Source organism: Mastomys coucha, unplaced genomic scaffold (assembly GCF_008632895.1).
Source record: "Mastomys coucha isolate ucsf_1 unplaced genomic scaffold, UCSF_Mcou_1 pScaffold16, whole genome shotgun sequence".
NCBI lineage: Eukaryota > Metazoa > Chordata > Mammalia > Rodentia > Muridae > Mastomys > Mastomys coucha.
Genome location: NW_022196898.1, coordinates 80,563,780 through 80,588,977, shown reverse-complemented (window position 1 = coordinate 80,588,977; position 25,198 = coordinate 80,563,780). Strand labels below are relative to the sequence as shown.

The following is a 25,198-nucleotide window of genomic DNA, read 5'->3' as shown; positions in this document are numbered from 1 at the left end:
TATCCCTAGAGTAAATACTCCCTACACATTAAGCAATACCAGGATTTATACAATATTGTATATATATTTCTATGGGAAATCATAGTTGAAATATATTTAATTCCCCCATTGTCTCACTCCTCATGGGTTCTGATTATGAATGAAAAGAAAGAAATAAAAAACAATTGTATGCTATCCATTTTCATTCCAGTGCGTACTACCTACTGGGTATTGATTTTATTAATAGAGACAAGCAGATTGGGACATATTTCACTTCCTAACTAAAATTCTCCTTGGTTTCAAAAGCAGACATGTTCCAAAGTCCTGAGTTGAGTTTTTATGTGTCCCATCTCCAAAATGAAGGTCAGCTTTGTAGACAGACATTTTAGCAACAGGATGTGCCGGGAGCCACGACCTTTAAATATTGTTTCATGACATTGCAGAAGCAGTTCTCTCTTGTCTTCTTGCTCATGATGTTATAGGATCCCTGCCTAGAGAGGAACTAATAGACGATTTCCTAGGAGCCGCCGCTAAGAACCCTAAGCCTTTTGCCTGGCTAACAACAACCCTGCATATTATGTTTTGAAAGAAAGAGAAATCTCAGCCTAGCATCTTGTCAGCCTAGCATCTCACCGAACCGCGTTGTGTTCTTGTTTAACAGAAAAGATGACTCCACAGGCTGAGTGCTCCTCAGCGGAAACTCCAGCCCCCGAGAAGGAGCAGCAACAGGTGGGGAGGATGATGGCCAAGCGGGCAAAGATCATCAGGGAGCTGATACAGACGGAGAGGGATTACCTCACGGATCTGGAACTGTGCGTTAGAGAAGTGGTCCAGCCACTGAGAAGCAAACAGGTGAATGCGAGCTGGAGACTGTGCTTTTCCTAGTATCTTCTCTCATAGTCTAAACACACACAGCAGCACTGTGAAGTCCAAGCAACAAATGTCAGTGGGATGACAGGTGTTTCTTCCTCGGGGCTCCTAGTCTTAAATCCAGAGAAGGAATCAACCGGTTATAACTCTGGTACGGAGGAGCAGAAGTCCTGTCTCCCTGTTTGCAAGAGGAAACAATATTCTCAAACACAGTGGGAAAGAAATTCACAGATTTGTTTATTTTGTTTCATTTTGTTTGTTTTTTCCTCTATCATGAAATATTTGAGTTCTTTCTCTTGGCATTCAACCCCCAAAATTTGGGAAATAAGCTTTCAGCAGTCTCGGGAACAAGTTATTTAATTCAGCAATGACCATGGATTCAAAAGAGAAAATGGATGTGAGCCCCACCCCTCTCACCTCTCACTTACACTTATAGCTACTTGGTTAAGTAAAATTCAATATAAAATTAACCTGGATCTTAGTAAAAAATTTCTCTTCTAGTAGGGTTGGACCTAAACAGAACTCCATGTTTATAAACGAATTCTTACACCTTAAAGAATTTTTTCTGGGAATCCTTTTGTAGGATATTTAGCTTAGAATGGGATTCCACAGACAGTTATTTCACTGATTAATTCATCACTTATCAAATGCATGGCCATTGGCGTTGTTCTCAGCTCTGGGCCCTTGTGAGGTTTATTCTTTAGTGCAGGTGACAAGGTCATGCAATAATAAATAAACAATTATGATGGAAGTATGTTAGGTGGCATTAAGCACACCAGATAACTCAGGGGAAGGGGCTGAAGTGGGGGAAGAGGGTGGGGGTGCTTCCACTCCAAGTGGGGTGATCATCAGAGGCATTTCTAATGCATCAGAGCAAGCGAGGGAAATAAGAGAGGGTCAAGGGAGGGCAGAGAACCAGAGGAGGAACCTCTGCAGTGAGCGGTAAGTGGTTCTTGTATACAGTCCAAACCCTTCAACAACAAAGAGAAAGCAAATGAGAAAGCACTCAGAGAAAATCACCTACCATGGTTGGAGACTTTCCAGGTATCTGTGAACTTAACCACACAAAAACGGACACTAACATACAGATGCAGTCACAAACAGACAAACACAGACACACAGGAATACAGACACACATACAGTCACAGTCACAAACATAGACATGCAGACATAGTCACGGACAAACACAGGCACAGACACACACAGATATACAGACACACACAGACATACAGACACATACTGACACAGCCATAGGCACAGTCACAGACACAGATAGACATAGGCATACACAGAGACATTCAGACACAGTCACAGACAGACACAGAATCTCAGGCAGTCTCATATAAATGCACACACAGACCCACAGACACAGTTACAGACACAGACAGACACATACACACAGACAATCACAGGCATACGCACAGTCATAGTCATACATCCAGATGTGGACATAGTCACAGTCATAGATACACACAGAGACAGTAACAGACAGTCACAGACACACACAGACACAGGCACAGACATACAGATACAGTCACAGACAAACACACATAGACACAGGCACACACACACACACAGGCACAGACATACAGATACAGTCACAGACAAACACACACAGACACAGACACAGATAGAGTGACAGACACATGGATGCAGTTACAGGCACAGACATGGTCACACAGGTACCCATCACAGTCACATTTATAGACACAGACACAGACAGACACATATTTTCATACAAAGATGTGCAGTCTTATAAATACATTTTCATTCAGTAGCCTATTGTAATCTTTTGATGACTTCTAATTGTCAGTCAAGGGGCTGGATCTACTCATTCATTTACACACCGTGAACTATGGAATGTGGTGCTTCCCTGGGTGGGCCATTCTCTTCTTTCACTCCTCATTTACATAAAATGCCTTGTTTTACTGGCAGTGGTCTGAGTTTACACAGACAAAAGATGATGGCTCAGGCAACTTTACACACACACACACACACACACACACACACACACACACACACTATCAGGTTTAACAAAGCATTGTTTGTCTCAGATTAAACTTCACTTGTTCTTATGGGGACTTGAAAGTCATGTGCTCATTGACATACTTCGGCAGTACTTGACGGCAGGTGGGTGGTGTGCACTGTCCAACAGGTCAAGAAGGAAGATGTGAAGGAGGTAAGGAACCCCAAAGAGTTGATCAGTTAATGAACCACCAGCAAAGTCTACTGGCTACTCTGACACTCCTGACCATGTTTGTAAAAGTTACAGACACTCTGGAGTGACTACTACTCAATCACAAATTAAAACATTAGGAAGTAGGAGACAGGCAAAAAGAATTTCAAGTTCCACATAGTCCGAGATGACGTTTGAATGTCTATTATACACCTGAACTTCATAGTGAGGAGGGTGGGTAATCTTGTGATACCTAAGCAAAGAGAACGATGTTCTAAACAACATCATTAGACTAACCTAGCAACGGAGTAGAACTGAGCCTTGTCATTTGTGTCATGGACAGCTGTAGGAAGCACCCATAAATGCTTTGTCGTGGCCGTTGACCCTGAGAGTAGTCTGTCATGCTTCTCCTGTGTCAAGCATCCCTTCACACATCACACCACACACAGGTGGTGACCTATGAGCTGGTTATCCAAACCTTTGGTGGTCAGAGACATGAAATTCCTAGAGTAAGCTAAGCCTAGCCCAAAGGGTGAGTTACAGGTTTAAATATAATGAAAATCAACTGAAGGAGGCTCTGGGCCAGTACTACTCATAAACATGTGCCCCCAATACATGTGAATACACACACACACACACACACACACACACACACACACATGCACACACACAGAGTGGGGGCACACAGATGCTCTGCTTTTAAAGGTTATATATACTGGAAAAGGTGGGGAAGGGTTAGAATGACTGTTGTTAGTACAACTGACTAGTAATAGTTTTGTAGTTCTGAGTACATACTAAGAAATGAAATTTTGAACCAAATATGCAAACATAGTAAGAAACCAAACCAAACCAAAACAAAACAAAAGAAACAAAAAGCCCTACTTTATAACTGAAGCTAGAAGGCAAAAAACAAACTAAAAGTTATTCACAACATGTGGGAAGAAAAGGAATATTCAAAAAGGTTTTATAAAATAAGGAAGTATATAAATAATAATTTTGAAAAGTAAGAATGTGAAAGAGATAAATATATAAACACTAAGAAATATACAAGAAGATGGTTTTTTTCAGGAGGAATGATACAGAAAAAAGACCTCTTAACCATTAATTGGAATAAAAATCAGGACTATTGAATTTTGGTTGGTAGTTAACATTAAAAACAAACAACCAAGTAACTTAATTACACTGTTTTTTGAGACAGCATCTTTTGTCTAGAAGGCCAAAGTACCCACAGTGTTTAATATGGGAATATTTAATGAAAAAAACAAGGCCTAGTTATTATCTCAACAAGAGGAGAGTCTTTATGGTTTTTGGCAGTAAATCAAACTATATCAAACCAGCACAAACCAAGCTCACAAGGGGTGTGTATTCTATGCAAAGAAAGGAGAAAGGAAAGGCTAAGATAATAGAGGAATTTGGATGCACATTCTTATTTTTGTTTATGTTTTTCAATTTTAATACTCACACATTATAAAAGTACTGAAAACTTTAAGGGGCCTATGCCAACCCACCACACTATTCAGTGTTCTTGCCTAGAGCAGTGGCTCTCAGCATGTGGTTCAAATGACTCATTCACAGGGGTCACCTAAGACTATCTGAAAACACAAATGTTTATGTTATAGTTCATAACACTAGCAAAGTTACACTAATACAAATAAGATAATCTTATAGTTGGGGGTCACCACAACATGAAGAACTGTATTAAATGGCCGCAGCATTAGGAAGGCTGAGAACCACTGCCCTGGAGGCAAGACAGGTACAAGCTTTGTTTTGTTATGTTTTGTTTTTTCACCCTTCCAAGGGTATGGGTATTTCCCTTGCCTTTGCTTACAGGGAGTCTAATTGTGTATTTTGCCCATGAAATAGTATGTTTCCTAGAAAGTAGCAAGAAAAAAGAATCTGCAATTTCATGTTGGCACGAGCTCATTGGCATCTTCTTTTTAATTTTGCATATACTATGTGGCAACAACTTTGTAAATAAAACGTATGAGAAAAAAAATTGGAGGAGGGCTGGGCAGACTCAATTGATAAAACATTTGTCATGCAACCACGAGTAGCCTAAGACCCTGCTAAATCTGACCTCATCTATAGCCCCAGCTGTGGTGTTAGCAACACGGAAGACACATGGAGAGATAAGTGGTCGAACCTTGTAGCCAATCGGTGAGGAAAACTGTTTCAAAAAATCATGTGGGGAGAAATAGAGAAAGGAGCCTAACACCAACCTCTGGCCTCCACATCTGCTCACACAGATGTGCACGTATGCATGCACTCATGCTTATGACATATAAACACATACACGTACATACCACACACACGCCCGCACGCGTGCACACACACACACACACACACACACACATGGTGAAAAATGAAAGAAAATGAGTGGTAAATCATCTATAGTCCTTTTGCTCATAAGGAAGCATTATAAACAAAATTTACATTTATATATAAAAATAAGCATGATAAATTAACACAGACATAGACAAATGTTTTCTGAAGTTTGGATACAAGTTAGAGCCTTTTCTCTGTGGAGAATATATTCATATTGGTTCCTAACTTAAACAACAAATATTGAGTAGGAAAAAAAGTGGTTCTCTGTAATTTATTCAGAGATTGTAAGTTTGAAGAAAATCATATTCATGTTATCAAAACACAGGTCACAATTTACAACCGTGTTGACACACCTGACTTGGCAGTGGATTATTGTAGATCCCCATGGCATTGACACGCCTAACTTGGCAGTGGGTTGTAGGTCCCCATGGTGTTGACACGCCTAATTTGGCAGTGGGTTGTTGTGGGTCCCCATGGCATTGACACACCTATCTTGGCAGTGGGTTGTCGTAGGTCCCCATGGCATTGACACGCCTAATTTGGCAATGGTTTGTTTTGGGTCCCCCTGGCGCTGACACGCCTAACTTTGCAGTGGGTTGTTTTAGGTCCCCATGGCGTTGACACACCTAACTTGGCAGTGGGTGTTGTAGGTCCCAATGGTATTGACACGCCTAACTTTGCAGTGGGTTGTTGTAGGTCCCCCTGGCGCTGACACGCCTATCTTGGCAGTGGGTTGTTGTAGGTCCTAATGGTGCTGACATCCCTAACTTTGGCAGCCGGTTGTTGTAGGTCCCCATGGCTAAGACTAGGTTGAGTAGTTGTTCTATGTGACATGTCACACAGATACATGCCTGTAGTGACTCTTAGTTCTTTCTGGTCCCCCTAACCACCTCTCTCCCTAGTCCAGCTGCTCAGCCCACTATTCATAACAAGAATTCAGAGTTTAAAACATAATGCAATCTTGCAGCTGTTGTGGGACAAAAGACCAAATCACTACTATGCTAGCTTGCTAGAATACAGGGCTAAAGAACAAGCAGAAATATTTCAACTAGTAATGATCAAAACACGTTCAGTTTTTCCAGTTAGAGGATTAGCACATAGAAGCAGACACTGTTTGATAAGCTTTTATTCTCAAAGCTGTTTGATAAACTCTTGTCTATATTATCAAGAGAGAAACTATCTATGTGGATAAATGTTTGGTCAAGAACTTTAGTTTTACAAAAAAAATTCTTGTCCAAATTGTCTTCTCTTGTTGTCCCCATCAAAAGACAGTGTGTTTACTTTGCTTAATAAGCAGCCATGGTATATTTTCTTTCTCTCTTATCAAATGCCCAGCTACAATACACATCTCTGTGCACTTCTAAAAATTTCAAGTTGTAGTCTAGACCTAAAATTGTTCATTTCAGTCTAATGACCATAAATTTAAGCTTAAAGTGAGTTACTGTCCAAAGTCCCATTTGTTTCATGATAACACTCTGAACTAAGTGGAATGAGTTAGTTGAGTATTTTAGATGTGTCTTAATTGTTCAATTGCTATACTTCACTCATAATGTATTCCACCCCACAGCCGGGTTCAGCATGGCTGTGTAAGGGGAGGTGTGACACAGTTCCTGTCCCTGGAGCATCTCCAGGCCATTGATTCCCATAATCTCTACGTGTGCTGATGACGTGGCCTGAAACAGATCTGCTCTCATGTTTTACTTTCAGTCTCTCTTTCTAGGGAATATACTTTTCCTATTACTCAGAGTTAATCTTACTATAATAAATGAAACAGATGCATGCGATTCTCTGGAATGAGGAATGGAGGTCGTCATAAAATTTTGGAGAAACGAGGAACAGGCTCTCTGTTTGGCCTTTAGAGCCATGGGAAAGGATCTAGACAACAGAACCATTAAAGCCATAAAAGCCTACATGGTCCTTTGTAGAAATAGTTCATTGTGAGACTTGACCTTGAATTTGGAATCATGGGATGATCCACGTAACCTCTGGTCCAGGGACTACTGCATTAATTAACCAGGCTGAACTTGGAGACATCAAGGATAGAGAGTTAAAGTGGTCTCAAGAAGAAAAGGCATGGATAGGAAAAGGAGTCTACAAAATACAAGTAAATGATAGTTTACTCCTTATAGGAGGAAGGCTTGTATGTGATTTAGGAACAAATATGATTAGAAAGAGAGCATAAGAGGCCATGGAATTACTAGGATAACGAATTAAACAATGATGTATAAGTATATAAAAAGTGAGTACTTCATTCTCCTAGCTACTTGAAGAATTGGAGGTGATAATGCCTAAAGATATACTAGAGAGAGTTAGCCACTTTACTTACATAAATTTTAAAACCTTGTAAGGAATTATTGTGATTTTTAGTAGTTTGTGACCTTTCTGTTCTTACATGAAAGCAGTTACTAAAGACTGCTATCTACTGTACCAGGAAACCGCAAGAGCTGTGCCCAGCTACCTGTGAAGAACAGGAAAAACCTATAAGGAAATGTGCTTTTGCTTTGTGCTTAGTTTCTACCCTAAGGAAGCAGGGGTTGGAATTAATGATCCGCGATTTACAGAATGTACGAAAATTTAAGAACTTCTAGAATAATTATTAACAATGATCAAAGCCTTGATGATATAACTTTAGTAAATAAAAGACTGGGTTCAGGCTCTCTGGACAAGAGAAGGAAAAAGAGTGGTGACACAGGAGAAAGGAAAAGGGAAAGGGAGGTGGCAAAAGAATGAGAAGGGGGAAAGGAGAGGAAGGAGGAATGATGAGAATGCTCAGACAAGGAGGGAGCACTTGAGCTGATGGCTTGCATCCACTACTGAATCCAAGTCATCATTGAATCAACACGGTTCCATTCCTGCCTTTCTCAAGACCCCTCTCACGCTGAGGCTAGACCTCAGCACCCCACCTCCCATCCCCACCTTTCTCAGGACCCTTCTCATGCTGAGGGTGGACCTCAGCACCCCACCTCCCATCCCCACCTTTCTCAGGACCCTTCTCATGCTGAGGGTGGACCTCAGCACCCTACCTCCCATCCCCACCTTTCTCAGGACCCTTCTCATGCTGAGGGTGGACCTCAGCACCCCACCTCATGAAAATCCAGTGTGCAGAACTATGATTTTGCTAACCATTGCCATTTAGGGAAAGCAGGAAACAGCATCGCGATACTGTTGAGTTATGTTTTAAAATTATATACAAATCTACAACTATTTCTAAAGGAAAAGCTTAATTAAAATGTAATTCTCTCCCTCTCATTCATCCAAAATCATCCTTGTAAATGTGTGCATAATTTTATATGAAAGGATCAGTTTTTCTATCTTTTACAATGTTCATTCTTTCATGTTTTCTGGATTTTTTTATTGTGATTTTTAAGTGATGTTGAAATTAACTTTTTTTTTGATGGTTTGTTCTTTTTTTTAATTTTTTTTTTTTAGATATTTTCTTTATTTACATGCAAATTTCTCCATTCCCAGTTTCCCCTCCAAAAAACAAAGAAACAAACAAAAACAACAAAAACAAACCCCTTTTGCCTCCCCCTTCCCCATGCCTGCCACCCCACCCTCTCCCACTTTCTGGCCCTGCCATTCCCCTACACTGGGGCAGGAGAGGACCTCAGCCCTGTAAAATTAACTTTTAAGCTTTAACTTTTAATGTGTGCCTTTTATAAAGGCACACATTAGAGTATGTAGAAGAAACATTATAGTGTATAATAATCTCTCACTGTGCCTTTCCTGCTGTATCTCTGGGGATCTGATCAGAAACCCGTCTGCATCATGAAAAGGCCAACTCACTTTCTTCTATCTCTTCCTTCTAGTCTGTCCTCTCCCTTGTAAAGTCCAGCTACTCCTGAGGCCAGACTCCTCCATCATAAGACCTCATAGACTTTACTAAACACAGAGATCAAAGGCAGGATGGTGACACAAAAACAAAGTATGTCCAGGAAGCAAAAGAGCAGACCAAGTGTAAATCTGGAGTACTACATTCAATAGAAATCTGAGAAAAACAAAAATTAACACCAGCTGCCTGTCACTAAGTCAGTGGAGCAAAGGGTCAAAGGAAAGACGCGTGAGTTTCTGATCCTGCTTTGTACTAGAACTTTCGAGCTATTAGACTGACTTTAAATATTGTATTCTTGTTGGAAATTTCCTTTAAATATTGGTACAGATACTCTTTAATTTTTTTTTTTTTTTTTTTTTTTTTTTTTTTTTTTTTTTTTTTTTTTTTTTTTTTTTTTTTTTTTTTTTTTTTTTTTTTTTTTTTTTTTTTTTTAGAAATACTGATTTTTATCGTTAGTTAAATGAGATCACAATGATAAGTCCTGTGATTTATAGGACAAGGTTAGAGCCTCAGTTTTTTTGTCTGTTTTTGTTTTTGTTTTGCTGTTTTGTCTGTAAATGAAGACTTAATTACCCCTTCTATTCGAAATCTGATACTTATCACATAATCTAGGCCATAATTGTCAATGATAAGGCCAGACTCTTGAAACCCCATGGTGCAATCCAAACAATGAGCAAACAAAAACCCCAGTGGAAACCCAGGTGTGGTGGCTCATACCTGTCACTCTAGTGCTCAGAAAACAGAGACAGCAGGATCTGAAGTTTAAGGATATCCTAGGCCACGCAGGCAGACACTTCCAAGTCATCCTAGGATACTCAAGATGCTGTCAGAAAGGCGCACACACACACACAAACACACACACACATACAAACAGGCAGACTGAAAAACAGAGGGAAAGAGGGAGAGAGAGAGAGGAAGCAGGAAGGGAGAGCTCAATGCCTCAGTGGGTGCTTCTTACTTTTCTAAAGTTTTATTTTATTTTAAAAGTGTATTATTATATATTTTATGCATGGGGGTATTTTACCTGCATGGATGTCTATTCACTACATCCATGCCTGGTGCCCATAGAGGCTAGAAGGCATTAGATCTCTATGGGCCTGGACTTGCAGATAATAGTGAGCAACCACATAGATTCTGGAAATTGAACCTCAACCACCTGAAAGAGCAGTCAATGTTTTTAAATTGCTGAGCGATATTTCTATGCCTAAAACCTTATTAATAAGAGAAAATCCCATGTTTGTTGGAAACTACAGTGAGTTATGGACTAGAAAGTTAACTTAGGAGGTAAAAACAAAACAAACAAAAGCAAGCAAACAAAACCCCACTTGTCACATAAATGAAGACGTAAATGAGTTTAGATCCACAAAGCGGTGCACAGTAGCACACGTCTAAAATCCCAGTGCCCCTGAGAGAGACAAGAAGCAGAGACAGGAGAGTCCCTAGAGGCTCAAGGAACAGTTATCCTAATGTATGCAGTCTGGAACAACTTAAGACTTGTCTCAAACACAGCGGAAGATGAATGTGAACAACCAGAAGTTGTCCTCTGACCTCCACACATGCATGTGGTAAGCATGTGCCTGGACACACACACGCACACATGTACACACGCACATACACACACACACATACACACACACAGACCCCACATGCATATACACAAGTTTAAAATAAATACATGAACAGAAAAGAGTTTTTAAAGAAAGCCACAGTTGTAAGATATGAACTTTAAAAGTTACACAAAGTGAATTATTAGTATTCATATCCGGCCTTCCTCTCTCAAGCGCTGACATTAAGCCACAGGTTTCCCTTCCTTCCCTGTCTCCCAGGAGGGACTTTTCAGTCTTGCTGTCTTCATCCTGGAAGACACATAGCTTGCTGTCGTATTGTGTTCAGCATCAGTTGAAGATGAAAGGGGATCTGCGATGTTCTAGTGGGTGAAACACCCTTCCTGGAGGGAGCTCCCTTATCATTCCTTCTTCAGGAAGCCTCCTCTCAGAAATGAAAGGATTCCTTTTGATCCCAGAATTGGAGGGTTTTGACAGAGACCAGTCTCCTACAGTTTTGTTTATAAATATCCTCTAAGCTCCATTCAGGGTGAAAATCTATAGTGTAGTCAGACCCTGCTGGGCCAATGTAGAGATAAAGAAACAAATTTCCCAACTCAGTGCAGATATTGGCATGCTCAGAACTTCAACTCAGAGATGTGACATACAGATTTGTCTTAACGCCAGGAACATCTCATTCAGCCTGGGAAGATGATTGATCCTGTACCCATTACTTCACATCTTAGAACTGAGATGCACTCGCAACCATTTCAACTGCTTTTATTTGTGAAGATAAGCAATGAAATTCCACTGGCTATGATTATGATAATAAGCACAAAAATCTCCCAAATGAAAAGCCTGTGAACTTATGGCAGGCTTACTTGGATGTAGATCAGTGTAGACATGTGTGTCAGTACAAGAGCCACAAATCTCAAATTCAAGACAGTAACATTGGACCAGGAACAATGGAAACTTTACATATTCAGTTAAAAGTTAAGAATGATAATCTAGGATGGATTATATGTATAGATGTGATGGAACATATGTGTGATGCCCTGAGTTGGGCAGACTGTAATATTAAGACTCGCCTAGGCTACATTATGAGTTCAAGTTCAGCACTGGTAAGATCTAGTGAGATCCTGTCTCAATATAAAAATAATAAGGGATACACCTCAATGGAAGAGCGTTTGCCCAACATGAATATAGCCCCAAGTTCAATCTCTAGTACAAAAAGCAGAAACAAACAGAAACAGCAGGGGTTCAGACAGAAATACTTGAAAGCATTTTTAATAATGACTTTTAACTCAGCACTGTAGGCACAGACAAGGTTAATGACTTCACGAATCAATGAATTAATTAATTTTAGGTCGTTGACGGACATAAAATTATATAAAATTCAGTTGCTAGTATGAAAACTATTCCTTAGGAGCAGTAGTTAGAGGTGATAGGTTTCTCTCAGTTATGAGAAGCTATAAAGCAAGACAATGCGTGATAGGCACGCTGGAGTTCAGAGAGGGGACAGATCCCTTCCAGCCTGATTGACTTGGCAATATTCCATGGACAATGTGACTCTGTAGTTGAGTATACAAACTCCATGGTTAAGGCTTGTCAACATCCTATTGTGCCTAATGCCTGCTTTTGAACCCTGTATGGATATCCCATGAGTGTGTGCCATGATCCTGCCCTAAGAGTCTATAAGAGGTCAAGAAAATGCCTCTTAAGCACATAGACCCACAAACAATTGCCAATATATTTCACGATGACATCAGAAATGATCACAACAGAAGGCAGTTCATGATTCGTTACCCTAATTAGCTATGCAGCGAACAGCGGCTTTAGACATTAGCAGGGGAAATGCTTACTTTCCCGACCTATTTGGTTCACTCAGCAGAAACTACAGCCTGCTGCCGCCCCATTTCTGCAGCTGCCTGTTATCCATCCCTTTATTGATTGACCTTGTCTCTAAACACTAGTATAGTTCTGGGCTCAGATGTGACTTTCTTAGTCTATGGCCACCCTTTGGGTATCTGACCTGGTTCTATGGCTACAAGTCCCAGTTCTATTCTGATGAGTGGCAAACCTCAGTCCTCATGCTGCCCTGAAGGAAGTCCTATTCTGTTTATCCAACTTCTTGCTTAAATCACTGCTTGGTGACTACAAGGCACCTCAAATTCAACATGCTCAGAACTAATTTCCTGGTTCCCTTGAACACCTCTCCTGTCTCCAGTTACATACATCCCCTGAAGTTCATGTGTTGGATGCTTAATCCTCAGTGCAACAGTGTTGGAAAGACTAATTCACTGCGAGAGGCTCTGCTCTCCTGGGTGAGATGAATGCTGTTATGGAAGGGGGGTTATTTTTTAAAAATAGTTTATAGATCTCTCTTTCATGTATTTTCTTCTTCTCTTCCACTTCCTTGCATGGGATGACACAGAACTGATATCCTCACCAGCTTCCCTACACTCCAGAACTAGAAGACATATATCACTGTTCTTTATAAACTGCCCAGTTTCGAGTATTCACTTATATAGCAATAAACACAGGCCTTGAAACCTATTTCATACCAGTAAATTTTAGCACCTTTCATCTAGTTGCTTAGGCAACGCCCCCACTGCACTCCACAATATCACTGCAAGCAGTTTAATTTTCTGTTATTCAGAAGATTCTGAAGTGGGCCTATTCACTCAGGACTCCTCGAGCTTGACCAATCTCTGATCTAGTCTTTCTTCATTTTCGTGGCTCCATCCTTTCTCTTTCATTGAGATTTCCTGAAGAGCTCCCTCTTTCCCGCGTTCTGTCAGTCTGTCCAATGTCAGTGCATCCAATTCTGAACTTCTGTCCCAGAGAGCTTCTGGCGGTCGTTGGGTAACTTGTCTGCTTAGCTACCAGGCTGGCTGCGAGACTTGCGATAGAGACTAGGCTCATAGGATGACTTAATCAGCCACTTGGAATCTGGTTTCTCCGCAAGACATTTCACACATACAAACCGGTGGTTTTGAGAAACCCAATGAAATAATAGCTAGTTTAGCCTGAAAGACCTTGTAATCTAGAAGCCAACTGTCTAAGTGAATGCCGCAGTAAAGAGTCATCCAAGCACCGTGCCTGCCAGGGTTTCACGCCAACTTCCTCTGTTCCCACGTTCTGTAAATAGTTCCCTCCTCTGACTCTTCCTCTCAACTAAGAGGCAGTTCTTTCTGCTGAGAATGTCCCCCGGAATTCTACTTCTCAAGTCTGTATTGTGTGTGTGTGTGTGTGTGTGTGTGTGTGTGTGTGTGTCCTCTGCTCTGTTCCTTTTTGCACTGTACTTATTTCAGCTGCAACGGCACTGGAGTTTCTGGGTTAATAATGGAATGTGCTAGCGTGTGCATACATCTAGGCCTTATAAGTCAGTACACGGAACTTCTTTAGGGAAGGGTATGGGACTCAATATCTGTGAGATCAAGTCAGATGACACCCATTTGAACTGTAATAGTAATGGCTAGAACAAGTCCAAAAGAGTTCAAATTTACTTCATTCAACTCTACATTTATTACCAAATGTCTTCAAATATAATCACTGGAGCCGTCCTATTACCAGATTCCAGAAGCATTTGGTTGAAAACAGTTATCATTTTTTAAAAGCAACGTTATTTGCTTCTTTTTGTGTTCTACAAGTATTACGTACATATTCTGTGTGTGAATCTGGGGATGTGACGTGTGTCATGATTTTGATAATAAAATTAGAAGCCTAAACTAAAACTTGAGATCAGGAATTGTAATGACTGAACATTAAGAAAACCAGTATTGGGGTGGAGAGATGGCTCAGTGGTTAAGAGCACCGAATGCTCTTCCAGAGGTCCTGAGTTCAATTCCTAGCAACCACATGGTGGCTCACAACCATCTGTAATGGGGTCCGATGCCCTCTTCTAGTGTGTCTGAAGAAAGCAATGGTGGCATATTCATATGCATAAAATAAATAAATAAATCTAAAAAAAGGAAAAAAAAAGGAAAACCAGTATTGATGACTTGGTTTAAAAAAAAAGATTTATTTATGTCTGTGTATGAGAGTGTATATACATATGTGTGTGAGTATGTGCACCCACATTGCCATGCAGAGTCTAGAAGAGGGTGCGTAGTGTCCTTCTCTACTGCTCTCTGCCTGTTTCTTTGAGTCAAGGTCTTGCCCTGATTCTGGGATTACATTGTTGTTGTTGTTGTTGTTGTTGTTGAGCTAGACTGAAGCCAGAAAGCCCAAAAGGTCCCCCTGCCTCTGTCCTCATTATAACTGGAGTTGCAGGCCTTTTGGGAACAGCAAGATCATCATGTGTGTGATGGGATCTAAACTCCAGTTCTCATGACTGTATAGCAACTGCTCTAACTGTTGAGCCATCTCTCCAGCCCTCCCAGAACTCAGTAAAATCCCTGCAAACATTAGTAACCCAAAATGAGTCTTTATACTTATGAACTGTATCATAAAGTAATAACCATGAAGATGATCAAGGTTTGATGCCCAGGATCCACTTAAGAGTAGTAGATGTAGTAACTTGACAAAGAAACCCACACTGTTTCCACACAATCCTCCCACTGACTAGTTTTGAGTGAGGGACCGATGGTAGGAAATAATGCCTATGTGAAGTTTGGAGATTTCTAATTGTACTATACACCTCCTTTGAACAGGTGTGCATATCCAACCACCCCACCCTACACAGAGTTCTGAAGAATGTACCTAAAACTATCAGTGTTTACTCTTCGGTGAATGATGGGGGATTTTACTTTCTTTTTTTTTTAAATCTATGCATCGTTAATTTTCTGCAAGGCTTATGAACAGCTTTGATGCAAATAGCTTATTATTTCAGGAGTCTGTTTCCAGACTGTTGCCAGTCTTCAGGTTTAGTGTTACTGGTGGGAGTTGGTATGACACCTGAGAGCGCTTAGCTGTTCTTTCTTACGACTTGTTTGATTTAAACTGAGTCACCCATTTCAAGTGTTTGTTATTAAACAGAAAGGAACAAATAGACACTTGCCAAGTGTAAACTAAGGAGAAGGCTTGGTTCTGTCTGTAAATTTCCCACATAATACAAACAACCAAGCTAAGTGCCACAGTTGCCTTTGTAGCTAGATCTAAGTAGGACATTATGAAATAGTCACTTAACATGATCACTTGAAGAATCAAATTAGATTTTTTTCCCTTAGCTAATTTTGATACTTACCTATTTGTTATCCAGAGATCAGTGGGATGATAAAAGAGTTTTAATGAGCTTCCACAAAAAGAAATTTTAATTGTAGACATTCAACTTAATTTAAATGACCAAATTTTTATTGAATAATTGTGTGCATACACAACACTATATTAAAAACAGTGGGGCAGATTTTCTCTCTGTTTCTAAGATGGGAGCAGCCAGCCTGTAGGCACAGGTCCCAGGAGTCACAGGGGAGTTGCAGGGCAGCAGGGACAGGATCCTCTCAGCTTCCGAATGACAGAGGTGGATCAGCGACCTTCTCTGCCCCTTCACTGCAAGTGGAGGGCCAACCTCCAGGGAGCGCCTTAACCCAGAGGCTAGGGTGAGAGGCACCATTTTCTCTCAGATAAGTTTCTAAGGCGGGAGCAGCCAGCTGGGAGGCACAGGCCCCAGGAGTCGTAGGGGACTTGCAGGACAGCAGGGACAGGACAAGCTCTAGTCAGAGACACTAAGAACATCTAACACCAAAAATCAAGAGATGGCGAAAGGCAAACGCAAGAGTCCTACCAACAGGAATCAAGACTACTTGGCTTCATCAGAACCTAGTACTCCCACTGCAGCAAGTCCTGGATATCCCAAAACACTGGAAAAGTAAGAATTGGGTCTAAAATCATATCTCACAATGCTGATAGAGGAACTTAAGAAGGACATGAATAACTCCCTTAAAGAAATACAGGAGAAACAGTGGGGCATTAGAATAACTAAGAAAGGCAAATATATTGAGAAAAATTCATTTTGACAGCAAGACAAAAAATTAATAATTATAAACAATAACATTTATAAAATATGCAATGAACTTCAATATAAATATAATATTAATAACTTATATATGTAATATATATGTATCTGTACAAGGGCTTCAATATAATATAATCAAGAGGGTAATGCAAAGTCACAGACAAACAAAAGAAACATCTAAGGGAATTAAGACAGACCTACAAAACAAGGAAAATCACCATAACATACCACTTTGACAAAAGACGGAGATAGAAAGTATGTGAGGAACTTTCAAAACTCAATAAATAAAAATATAATTCAATTAAAATTAGGTAAAAGATGAATAACTGTTTCTCAAAAAAAATTCAGTTAGCCAACAATTTTATGAAAAAAAGTCCGATTTCATCAATGAGGACAGAAGTTTAAGTAAAACATATGATGGGGCATGACCTCACCCCAGTAAGAAGGCTGTGGTGGAAAATAAAAGTCACGTGGAGGAAAAGGGGAAATCCCACACACTGCTGCCAGCAGTGTGACTTATAGCATGCACCGTAAGAACAGCAATGAGTTCCTCAAGAAACTAAGCTACAGCTCCCATATGATCCATAACCTCTCTTCTGGGCATATATTCAAAGAACATGATATCAGCAACATTTGCATGGCTACTTCCATTGCTGTACTTTGTGCAATAGGCTTAGATTTATAATCAGCCTTCACAGGCCAATAGTGTATAAGTTAACTTTTCTCATTGCTGTGACGAGTATGTGATCAGAAGAAACATAAGGGGGTAAATTGTGGCTCAAACATAGGAGTCTATATGGGACATTCCCGTTTAAACCTCAGCAAGTGGGAAATGGTAGTTTATACACACCCAGAGGCTTTATCCAGCCATAGAAACAGAATGTCATTCTCTTATTTTCAGGAAAGTGTACAGGAGTGGGGAAGTAATGTTGAGAGAAATCAGTCAAACACAGAAGGACCAATTCTGCATGTTCTTGCTCAGGCAAGCTTCATAGGAGGACAATGAGTACCCATGAGCAGTCAGAGCTAGTTCATTCTAGTTCTGGAGGAACAGCAGTGGGGAGGGATCTGAGTTCACAGCAATAAATCACATATTTTATAATTACCCATAAGAGAGTAGCCTGAACTCTCCAAATACAAATAGGAATAAGGAGATGACAGTATTATACCCTGGTTTGATTCATACAGATCCCATGAATGTATGCAGTATCATACTGTGCTCAGAGTGTGAGGAAGTCCTTACCTGATAATCAGAATTTCATTTTAAGTTTTAAACCCAATTTAACCTATACACACTATGTGTGTGTATTAAATTATTACATCATTCTATAAGTTACACAATTAAAATAGTTTTTGAAAGACTGATAAAGGTATGTGAGAAAATGTCTAACAAATAAGCACGGAATCTTCCTTGGTGATCATAAGTTTCGGCTGAGGATTAATATTATATTAGTCCTATTTGGTTATGTGATTTTTAAAAAGTCCAAACTAGATTAAGTAAACACAACCAGTTAGTTTAGATGGGAAAGATGCCTTCCTTTGGCAAGGATTGCTTCCATGGGCTAACATGATCTTGTCAGGTGTAGCTTTCCTCTCTATACAGCCTCTACCACAGCAATGTTCTACACAAAGATAACAGGGCAAACAAAACAACAGCAACAAAAGAACAAAACAAACAAACAAAAAACATATTCTTTCCCATGTCTGCTTCAGCAAAACACCCTTTCAACTGTGCGCCCCAGTAAAACATCATTTCACATAACTGATTTTCCAATGAAACTAGATGTTTCTACTTCACAGCTACATATTATCCATTTATGTTAGTAAAATACCATAAACTGTGGCTTAAGTAAGAGAACATTTTTTTTCTCACAGTCTTCAAGTTTGTAAGTCCAGAATTGAAGTTCCAATAGATCCAATCTCTGGTGATAGAACCTTTCTAGTCCCCTGCCTTGTGTCTATATCTCTACATGACAAAATAAAATAAAGCAAAATAACAAAAAAAAGAGCCTCTACCAGGTCTCTTTTTATAAAATTAATAGCATCCATGGGAGCACCACCCCAATGACTGAGCAATGTCACAATGGCCTGGTACAGTTACTTTTAATTGCTATGATAAATCTCCATGACCATGGAGTTGGGTGGATACAGAAGAGTGGGAGACTCTGCGAGAAGTCAGGAGACTTCTTAACAAAATTAAAACAAAAAAAAAATGCATTTTTATGCCATAGTTTATCATGTTGAAATTTCAAAAACTAACTAAAACATTATGACGAAAAATGATTTATGAAGAATTTATCTTATGGTTCCAGAAGGAGAGTTCCATCATAGCAGGGGAGACCCACCAGAGTAGCAAGCTAAGGTGTTACATCTTCAACCCATAAACGGACAGCAGAGAGAACTAGAGAGGACTGATGCCCTAGTAAGGAACTTCCTCCCACATAGCTCTGCCTTCTAAGAGTCCCAGGCCTCCTCCAACAGCGCCACCAACAGGGGACCACCTGTTCCGATCCCTAAGCCTAGGGGGGACATTTCTCATCCATCCCACCACAGACCTCATCTCTGATTCCGTTAACTTTGGATGGAAGATTTGAACTTATTAATTGGGAAGTGTTCTGATTGTAACAAATCTAATGATAACCTGATTGATTGGTCAGCTAGGTAACATCCCTACCACAGCAAAAAGAGGTGATTGACCAGAGAATTCCAGAGAGCCAGATAGGATTAAGGATCTAGGGTTCTTGTCACTCCTCTTAAATACAAAAGAGAGGACAGAGAGATGGCAAACATTTAAATGGGCACCATGTCTATGGGGACGAAACATTTTTAAGTAAATGCAAAAGCTTAGACCATGATATGAAAACAGAAAAATTAAGGAAGGAATTGCCAGGTTCCTTCCTATGTGGTACAAAGTAATTCTTTATCAGTTACTATAACCTTTGAATTAATACAATTTCACAAATCTATTTTCATCTACTGAGAACTTTATATTTAGACATATATCATACCCAGAGAGGTACAAATTCACTGTTTTAAATTTTTTTACTTTTTAATTGAAAAACAAGTCCTTATGTATATTTATGGTTAGAAACATGCTATCTTGATATATGCTTACATTGTGAAATGGCTGCATTACCTCAATAATGTATCTTTGTATTCAATAAGAACACTGAAAATTCACTCTCTCAGCAGTTTTCAGGTATATATCATAATATATATGATAATCAGTGGATCTCTTCAACTTGTTCTTTCTATGTAAAACTTTATGACTTTGACAAGGAATTCTTAAAAGTTAACCAGGATAGTTTTACTCTGTATTCTGCAAATTTGACATTGTTAAACTTTCTAATTAAACTGTGTGGCATTTGTGCTACAATAGATTTATTCCAGTTATCATAATACCCAAGTTCATCCACATTTTCACAAATGACAGATTTCATAATGTTTTAAAGGATGCATAATATACCACCAGGCAAATACATAACATAATTTATCCATTTATCCATTGGATAGACGTGTCTATTGGACATGTATTTCTTGATTATTGTGAATGATACGGGAACATGATGCTGTACCTGTCTGACATTCTGTTACCAGTTCTTTTGGATATAATTTTGAAGCGAGGTCCTGGATCATATGAGCTCCCTTCCCCCCCCCCCCCAGTTCTCTATAGTGGATAAATTAATTTGCATTCTTACCACCAGTGGATGGGACTTCCTTCCCTCCACATCCTCATCAATACTTGTACCTTTAATCCCTTATCCTTTGACTATCCTAACAGATAGGATTTATCACTGGGGTCTTTATTCTGCATTCTTTGTAATGATTTGTTAGGTTGAGCAGTTTTACAAACACCTTTTGGATATTAGTTTTTTCCTTTGGAGAGTGTCTATTCCTTTGTTCATTTTTAACTAAGGTTCTATTTTTGAGCCTTTAGTCTATTTTAAGTAGATTTTTGCAGAGTGATTAGTTGGTTTTCTTAGCACATTAATGAGGAGATTGTCTCTGTTCCACTGCTTCTTAAAATTGATTGCCCATAAACGTGAGGTCTGTCTCTGGGCCTCCTGTTTTGCTTCTTGGGTTATGTGTCTAGATTTATGTCAACACTACATTGGTTGGCTTACTAAAATGTAATGATATATTTAAAAATCACTGAAACTCTAAAATATTGATAAGATCTGAAGATGGCAGAGATAAATAGAAAGACACTAAGTATTCCTGAGATAGAAAATGTAGTCCTTAAAATGTCTATGCAGCATAAAGCAATATTTATCAAAACTCCAGAGATATTTTTCTCAAAAGTAGAAAAAAATGTCAAAATTTTTATGAAACTATAAAATACCATGGGTGGCCAAAGTACCTTTAAACAAACAAACAAACAAAAATAGCAAATAGAACTATCACACTACCTGGTTTGAGACCTAGTAATGATTTGGATGTGATGGGAACACTCTATTTGATGTGTATCCCACCATGAACACCCCTGCAAAAACAACACATTAAATTGTCACTGTAAACAGTGACCTTTAATTTCTATGTTTTGTAGCTCTGAATTACCATTTATTGATTTTTCTTAAAATAGTGTTTGCTTAAACTTTTTTTCAAAAGTAAATTTTAATCCATTTAAAGTAGAATTTGATTTCAAGCTCTTAGAGCATTTCCTGTTTTGAGTAAATGATTAATAAATATATGTGGATGTTTCCATGAATTTATAACAGTAATCGTAAAACCATCTATCACTTTTAAAAGCCGATTTGGACCAGATGTTTGTTTGTTCCTTAGCACAGCCGTGCCTGGATGTGAATTCATTTTATGATTCACAGAATCCCCAAGGGCCCGTGGTGATAGGATTGAAACCAGGCCAATTGATGTTTTAATCCTTTCTGTCCTTCAGGAAGAAATGGAATTAAAAACTGAGTTTCTGTTGTTCAGAATTTGTTGCACTGAGCTAAGATTATAGATAGAATATAGTATGAGATTCTTGCTAATGGATTTATAATCTAAATTAGATATACAGGATAGCGACCTTGGCAGGTAAAGGTAGAAATGACAACTTGGGGAAAGTCAGCAGAAACTGAAGAAGTCCAGAAATGGCAACGTGCTTGTGAGTGGCACTTGCTGACCTTCACGTGGGTGGAGGGTGACCACAAAGTCATAGTGGCACGAGGGTGGAGAACCACAAAGTCATAGTCTGTCTTAGTATCCATGTATGACTTCCTCCATGGCACCTTGCTTTAGTGTGCGTGCCTTCAAGATGGATCATACCTTACAGAGAAGATAGAGGGGCAAGTGAAAGAAAAGAATTAAAGCACATCAAGTTGACAAAGTCAAGACTGCACAGCACAGCACAATAATATGGGCAGCGTATAAATCCTATCTAAACACTACCTTATAAACAGGTAAAGGAGGAAATTAAAGTGTCACACCCCCAGAGATATCTTTCAAATAAATAGCAACCAGTGCATTTAAAATAAGTCACATTTTATTTCTGCCTGACATAGTAGGTAAAATTTTAAGATAACTAGTATAGTAGGTCAATATAACTTTGGCCAGTTGATAATAATTATTAAATAATAATGTCATATATGTTAACTAACAAAAGAGCCAATAGCTGTCATGTCCTTCCACACATTTTATGTTATACTAAATACACTTCTTACTATAGAAAACAGAAACTCCAAACGTTCCTCGATTTATGCAAAAAAGCCACACAAACCTTTTCCTCTTGAATGCTTAATTCAAACCTTTTCCTCTTGGAGACCCTGGGATAAAGACCCTAAAAGCCAACATTGATTGCAACTGCCATGTAGTGACTAGTGCGGAGATCCAGGTAATTTCTGAAATATTTTTCTCAGTGCTAGGAACCAAATTCAGGACTTCACACACACTGATGTAAGTACTTTGCCATTGACCTATATCCTCAGTTGTAATAAACACATAAAAGTAGTTAGTGAAGCTTGCATCCTGGCACTCAGCCCCCACATTCTAGCAGCAGAGGAAAACAAGTCTCTGTGAGTTCAAGTGCTGCCTGGTCTACATAGGAGTTCCGGGATAGCCATGGCTGTGTCTCAATACAAAACAAAGGTAGTTAGAAAAAGGGTCTCTCATTTTAGATCAAAATAAGTGATTTATGAATTTGATGTCAAATGAATCTGCAGTTGACCTTTTGGATTTCTTTTTAAGAAAATTATTAGTTGTTCCTAATTTGACTGATAGAAAACCTTAGCCAAAATTTGTTAAGTTAAATGGCCATTAGTACAAAAATGTTTAAATGGGAGGGGACACAATGGTCTCCTAGCACGTGGACTTCACTCCTGGGTCTAAGCCTCCATTAGAGGTGCTTTGAGGACAGTGCTAATGACATAGACTGAGGAATATATATATTTGAAAGAAATATATAAAGTATAGTGTGTAGCATAAGAAATAACCAGTACAATCATGGTCGTTTGGCAAAGGTGTGGTGTGAAGCCATTCTTCCAACTTTAGTGAGAGGATGTGCTTACCAAAATAACACACATATACAATATGGATAGACTGACTGACCTCCAAAACAGAGCAGTACTAATACACTCTGCTCTAATAGACTTTGATGACAAAATCTCCATCCTTCACCTGAAGAATCCCACCAGCTTTCTCTGATCCCCTCCATCCTCTCTTCCTCCATTCGCCCCTCCTCTTCCCCAATCCTCTCTCTCTCTCTCTCTCTCTCTCTCTCTCTCTCTCTCTCTCTCTCTCTCTCTCTCTCTGTGTGTGTGTGTGATGCATATAGTAAAGGTGTGAATGGAAGTCAGAGGTAGGAGGTGGGATGTAGGTGTAGGTATCTTCCTTGATAGCTCTTTACCCTTTTTTTTTTTTAGACAAACTCTATTACAGCTGTTCTTAACCATTTGGTCAAGACCCCTTTTGGGGGTCAAATGACCCTTTCACAAGGGTCACCTAAGACCATCAGAAAACACATATATTTATATTAAAATTCAAAACAGTAGCGAAATAACAGTTGTGAACTAGCAATGATAACAATTATATGATGGGGTCAGCACAACATAAGGAACTGTATTAAAGGGTTGCAGCATTAGGAAGGCCGAGAACCACTGCTATAATACAATCTGAACCTCATGGATCCTATCAGGTTACACTGGCTGGTCAGTGAGCCTGGAGATTCTCCTGTCTTTGCCACATTGGTACTGGAATTGCAAGCATACATCACCACACCTTGCTATTTAAGAGCACTGTTGCAAACACAAGTCTTCATGCTTTCAGATCAAGCACTTTACCCACTGAGCCATCTTCTGGGACCTAGGTCTAGGTCTTGCCTGTGCCCATTGTTAGTAACCCCCACCACGCTGGACTTGGTGCCTGTCTTGTCTGATTTTGTTGACCTCTTTCAACAACTCTGTTCGTTGCCATTGGAGCTCCTCCAAGGTAACTTTACTGATCTACACATCCATGACTTATAGCACAATAAATGATGGACAAATGGCACTGATTCTTGTTCTTTGTTGAATCCTAATCTCAGCTGATCCTACATCAATGTAGCTGTATCCTGAATAAACTGAAGTTGATTTTAAAAAGTAAAATATTTTCAAGACCAAATCAGAGTGCATGTCTCAGCACACTCAGATTATTGAACATACTTGCCTACCCCTCTCTCTACTAATCATTCTTTATGATAGGATTTCTCTTCTGTCAAATTTCTGAGGACACAGAAGGTAACCAGGAAATATTTGATGAAAGATGAATATATAAGATTTTTATGAGGAACATATAATAGAGTATAAAATCACACTGATTTTTGAGAATAGGCATGAAATTATAACATATGAGAAATCCCTAATTAGCATATTTATATCAAAGAAAAAGAGCAAGAAGTTGCCCAGCAGATTTATTTGTTATCACTTTTAGAACATCTGTTGTTTAAAACGGCTTTAAAATAGTTATTTGGAAAGGATATGGTCTGGTTTCTACTGAGAAAGAGATAAGATATTCTATTTTTAATTTTTTTCTGTGATATGTATGCTATGACACTTGTATTCAGGTACCCACAGAGGACAGAAGAAGGTGTCAGTTGCCCTGAATCTGGAGTTACAGGAAGTTATGAGCAGTCTGATGTGGGTGCTTATATTTGAACTTAGGTCTTCTGGAAGAGCAACAAGTGCTCTTAACCACCGAGCCATCACTGCAACCCAGTTCAGTGGCACGTGTTTCCATAGAGGGCACTTAATAAAAACACTACTAGGTCCAAATCTTCCTATTCCGGTTTGAACTGAGAAATACACCTATACACACAAGTCAAATGTTTTTGTTGTTGTTTAATACAGAGCTATAACACACCATCACAGTTTTCATTATGAAAATCTACACATTTAAGCTATACATTTACATTTAGAAACCCTAGATGAGCATGTCCACAGAGGAGGGCGAGGCAGGTAAAATCCTCACTGTTTAGCTGGAGGAAGAGCCACACACAGTAGTTCTCTTCCATCAGCTGTCGCTCAGCTCAGTGTTTCTACTTCTTC

General features: G+C 39.3%; 1 protein-coding gene across 1 annotated transcript in view; it reads left to right on the top strand.

Moving 5' to 3' along the window:
* The window catches only part of Arhgef38 (Rho guanine nucleotide exchange factor 38), a 106,226-nt gene that overhangs the window by 26,073 nt on the left and 54,955 nt on the right, over positions 1-25,198 (top strand). The window contains exon 2 of the mRNA XM_031376174.1: positions 641-831. Coding sequence (XP_031232034.1) covers positions 641-831 — 191 coding nt within the window. The remainder of the gene's footprint in view (positions 1-640; positions 832-25,198) is intronic.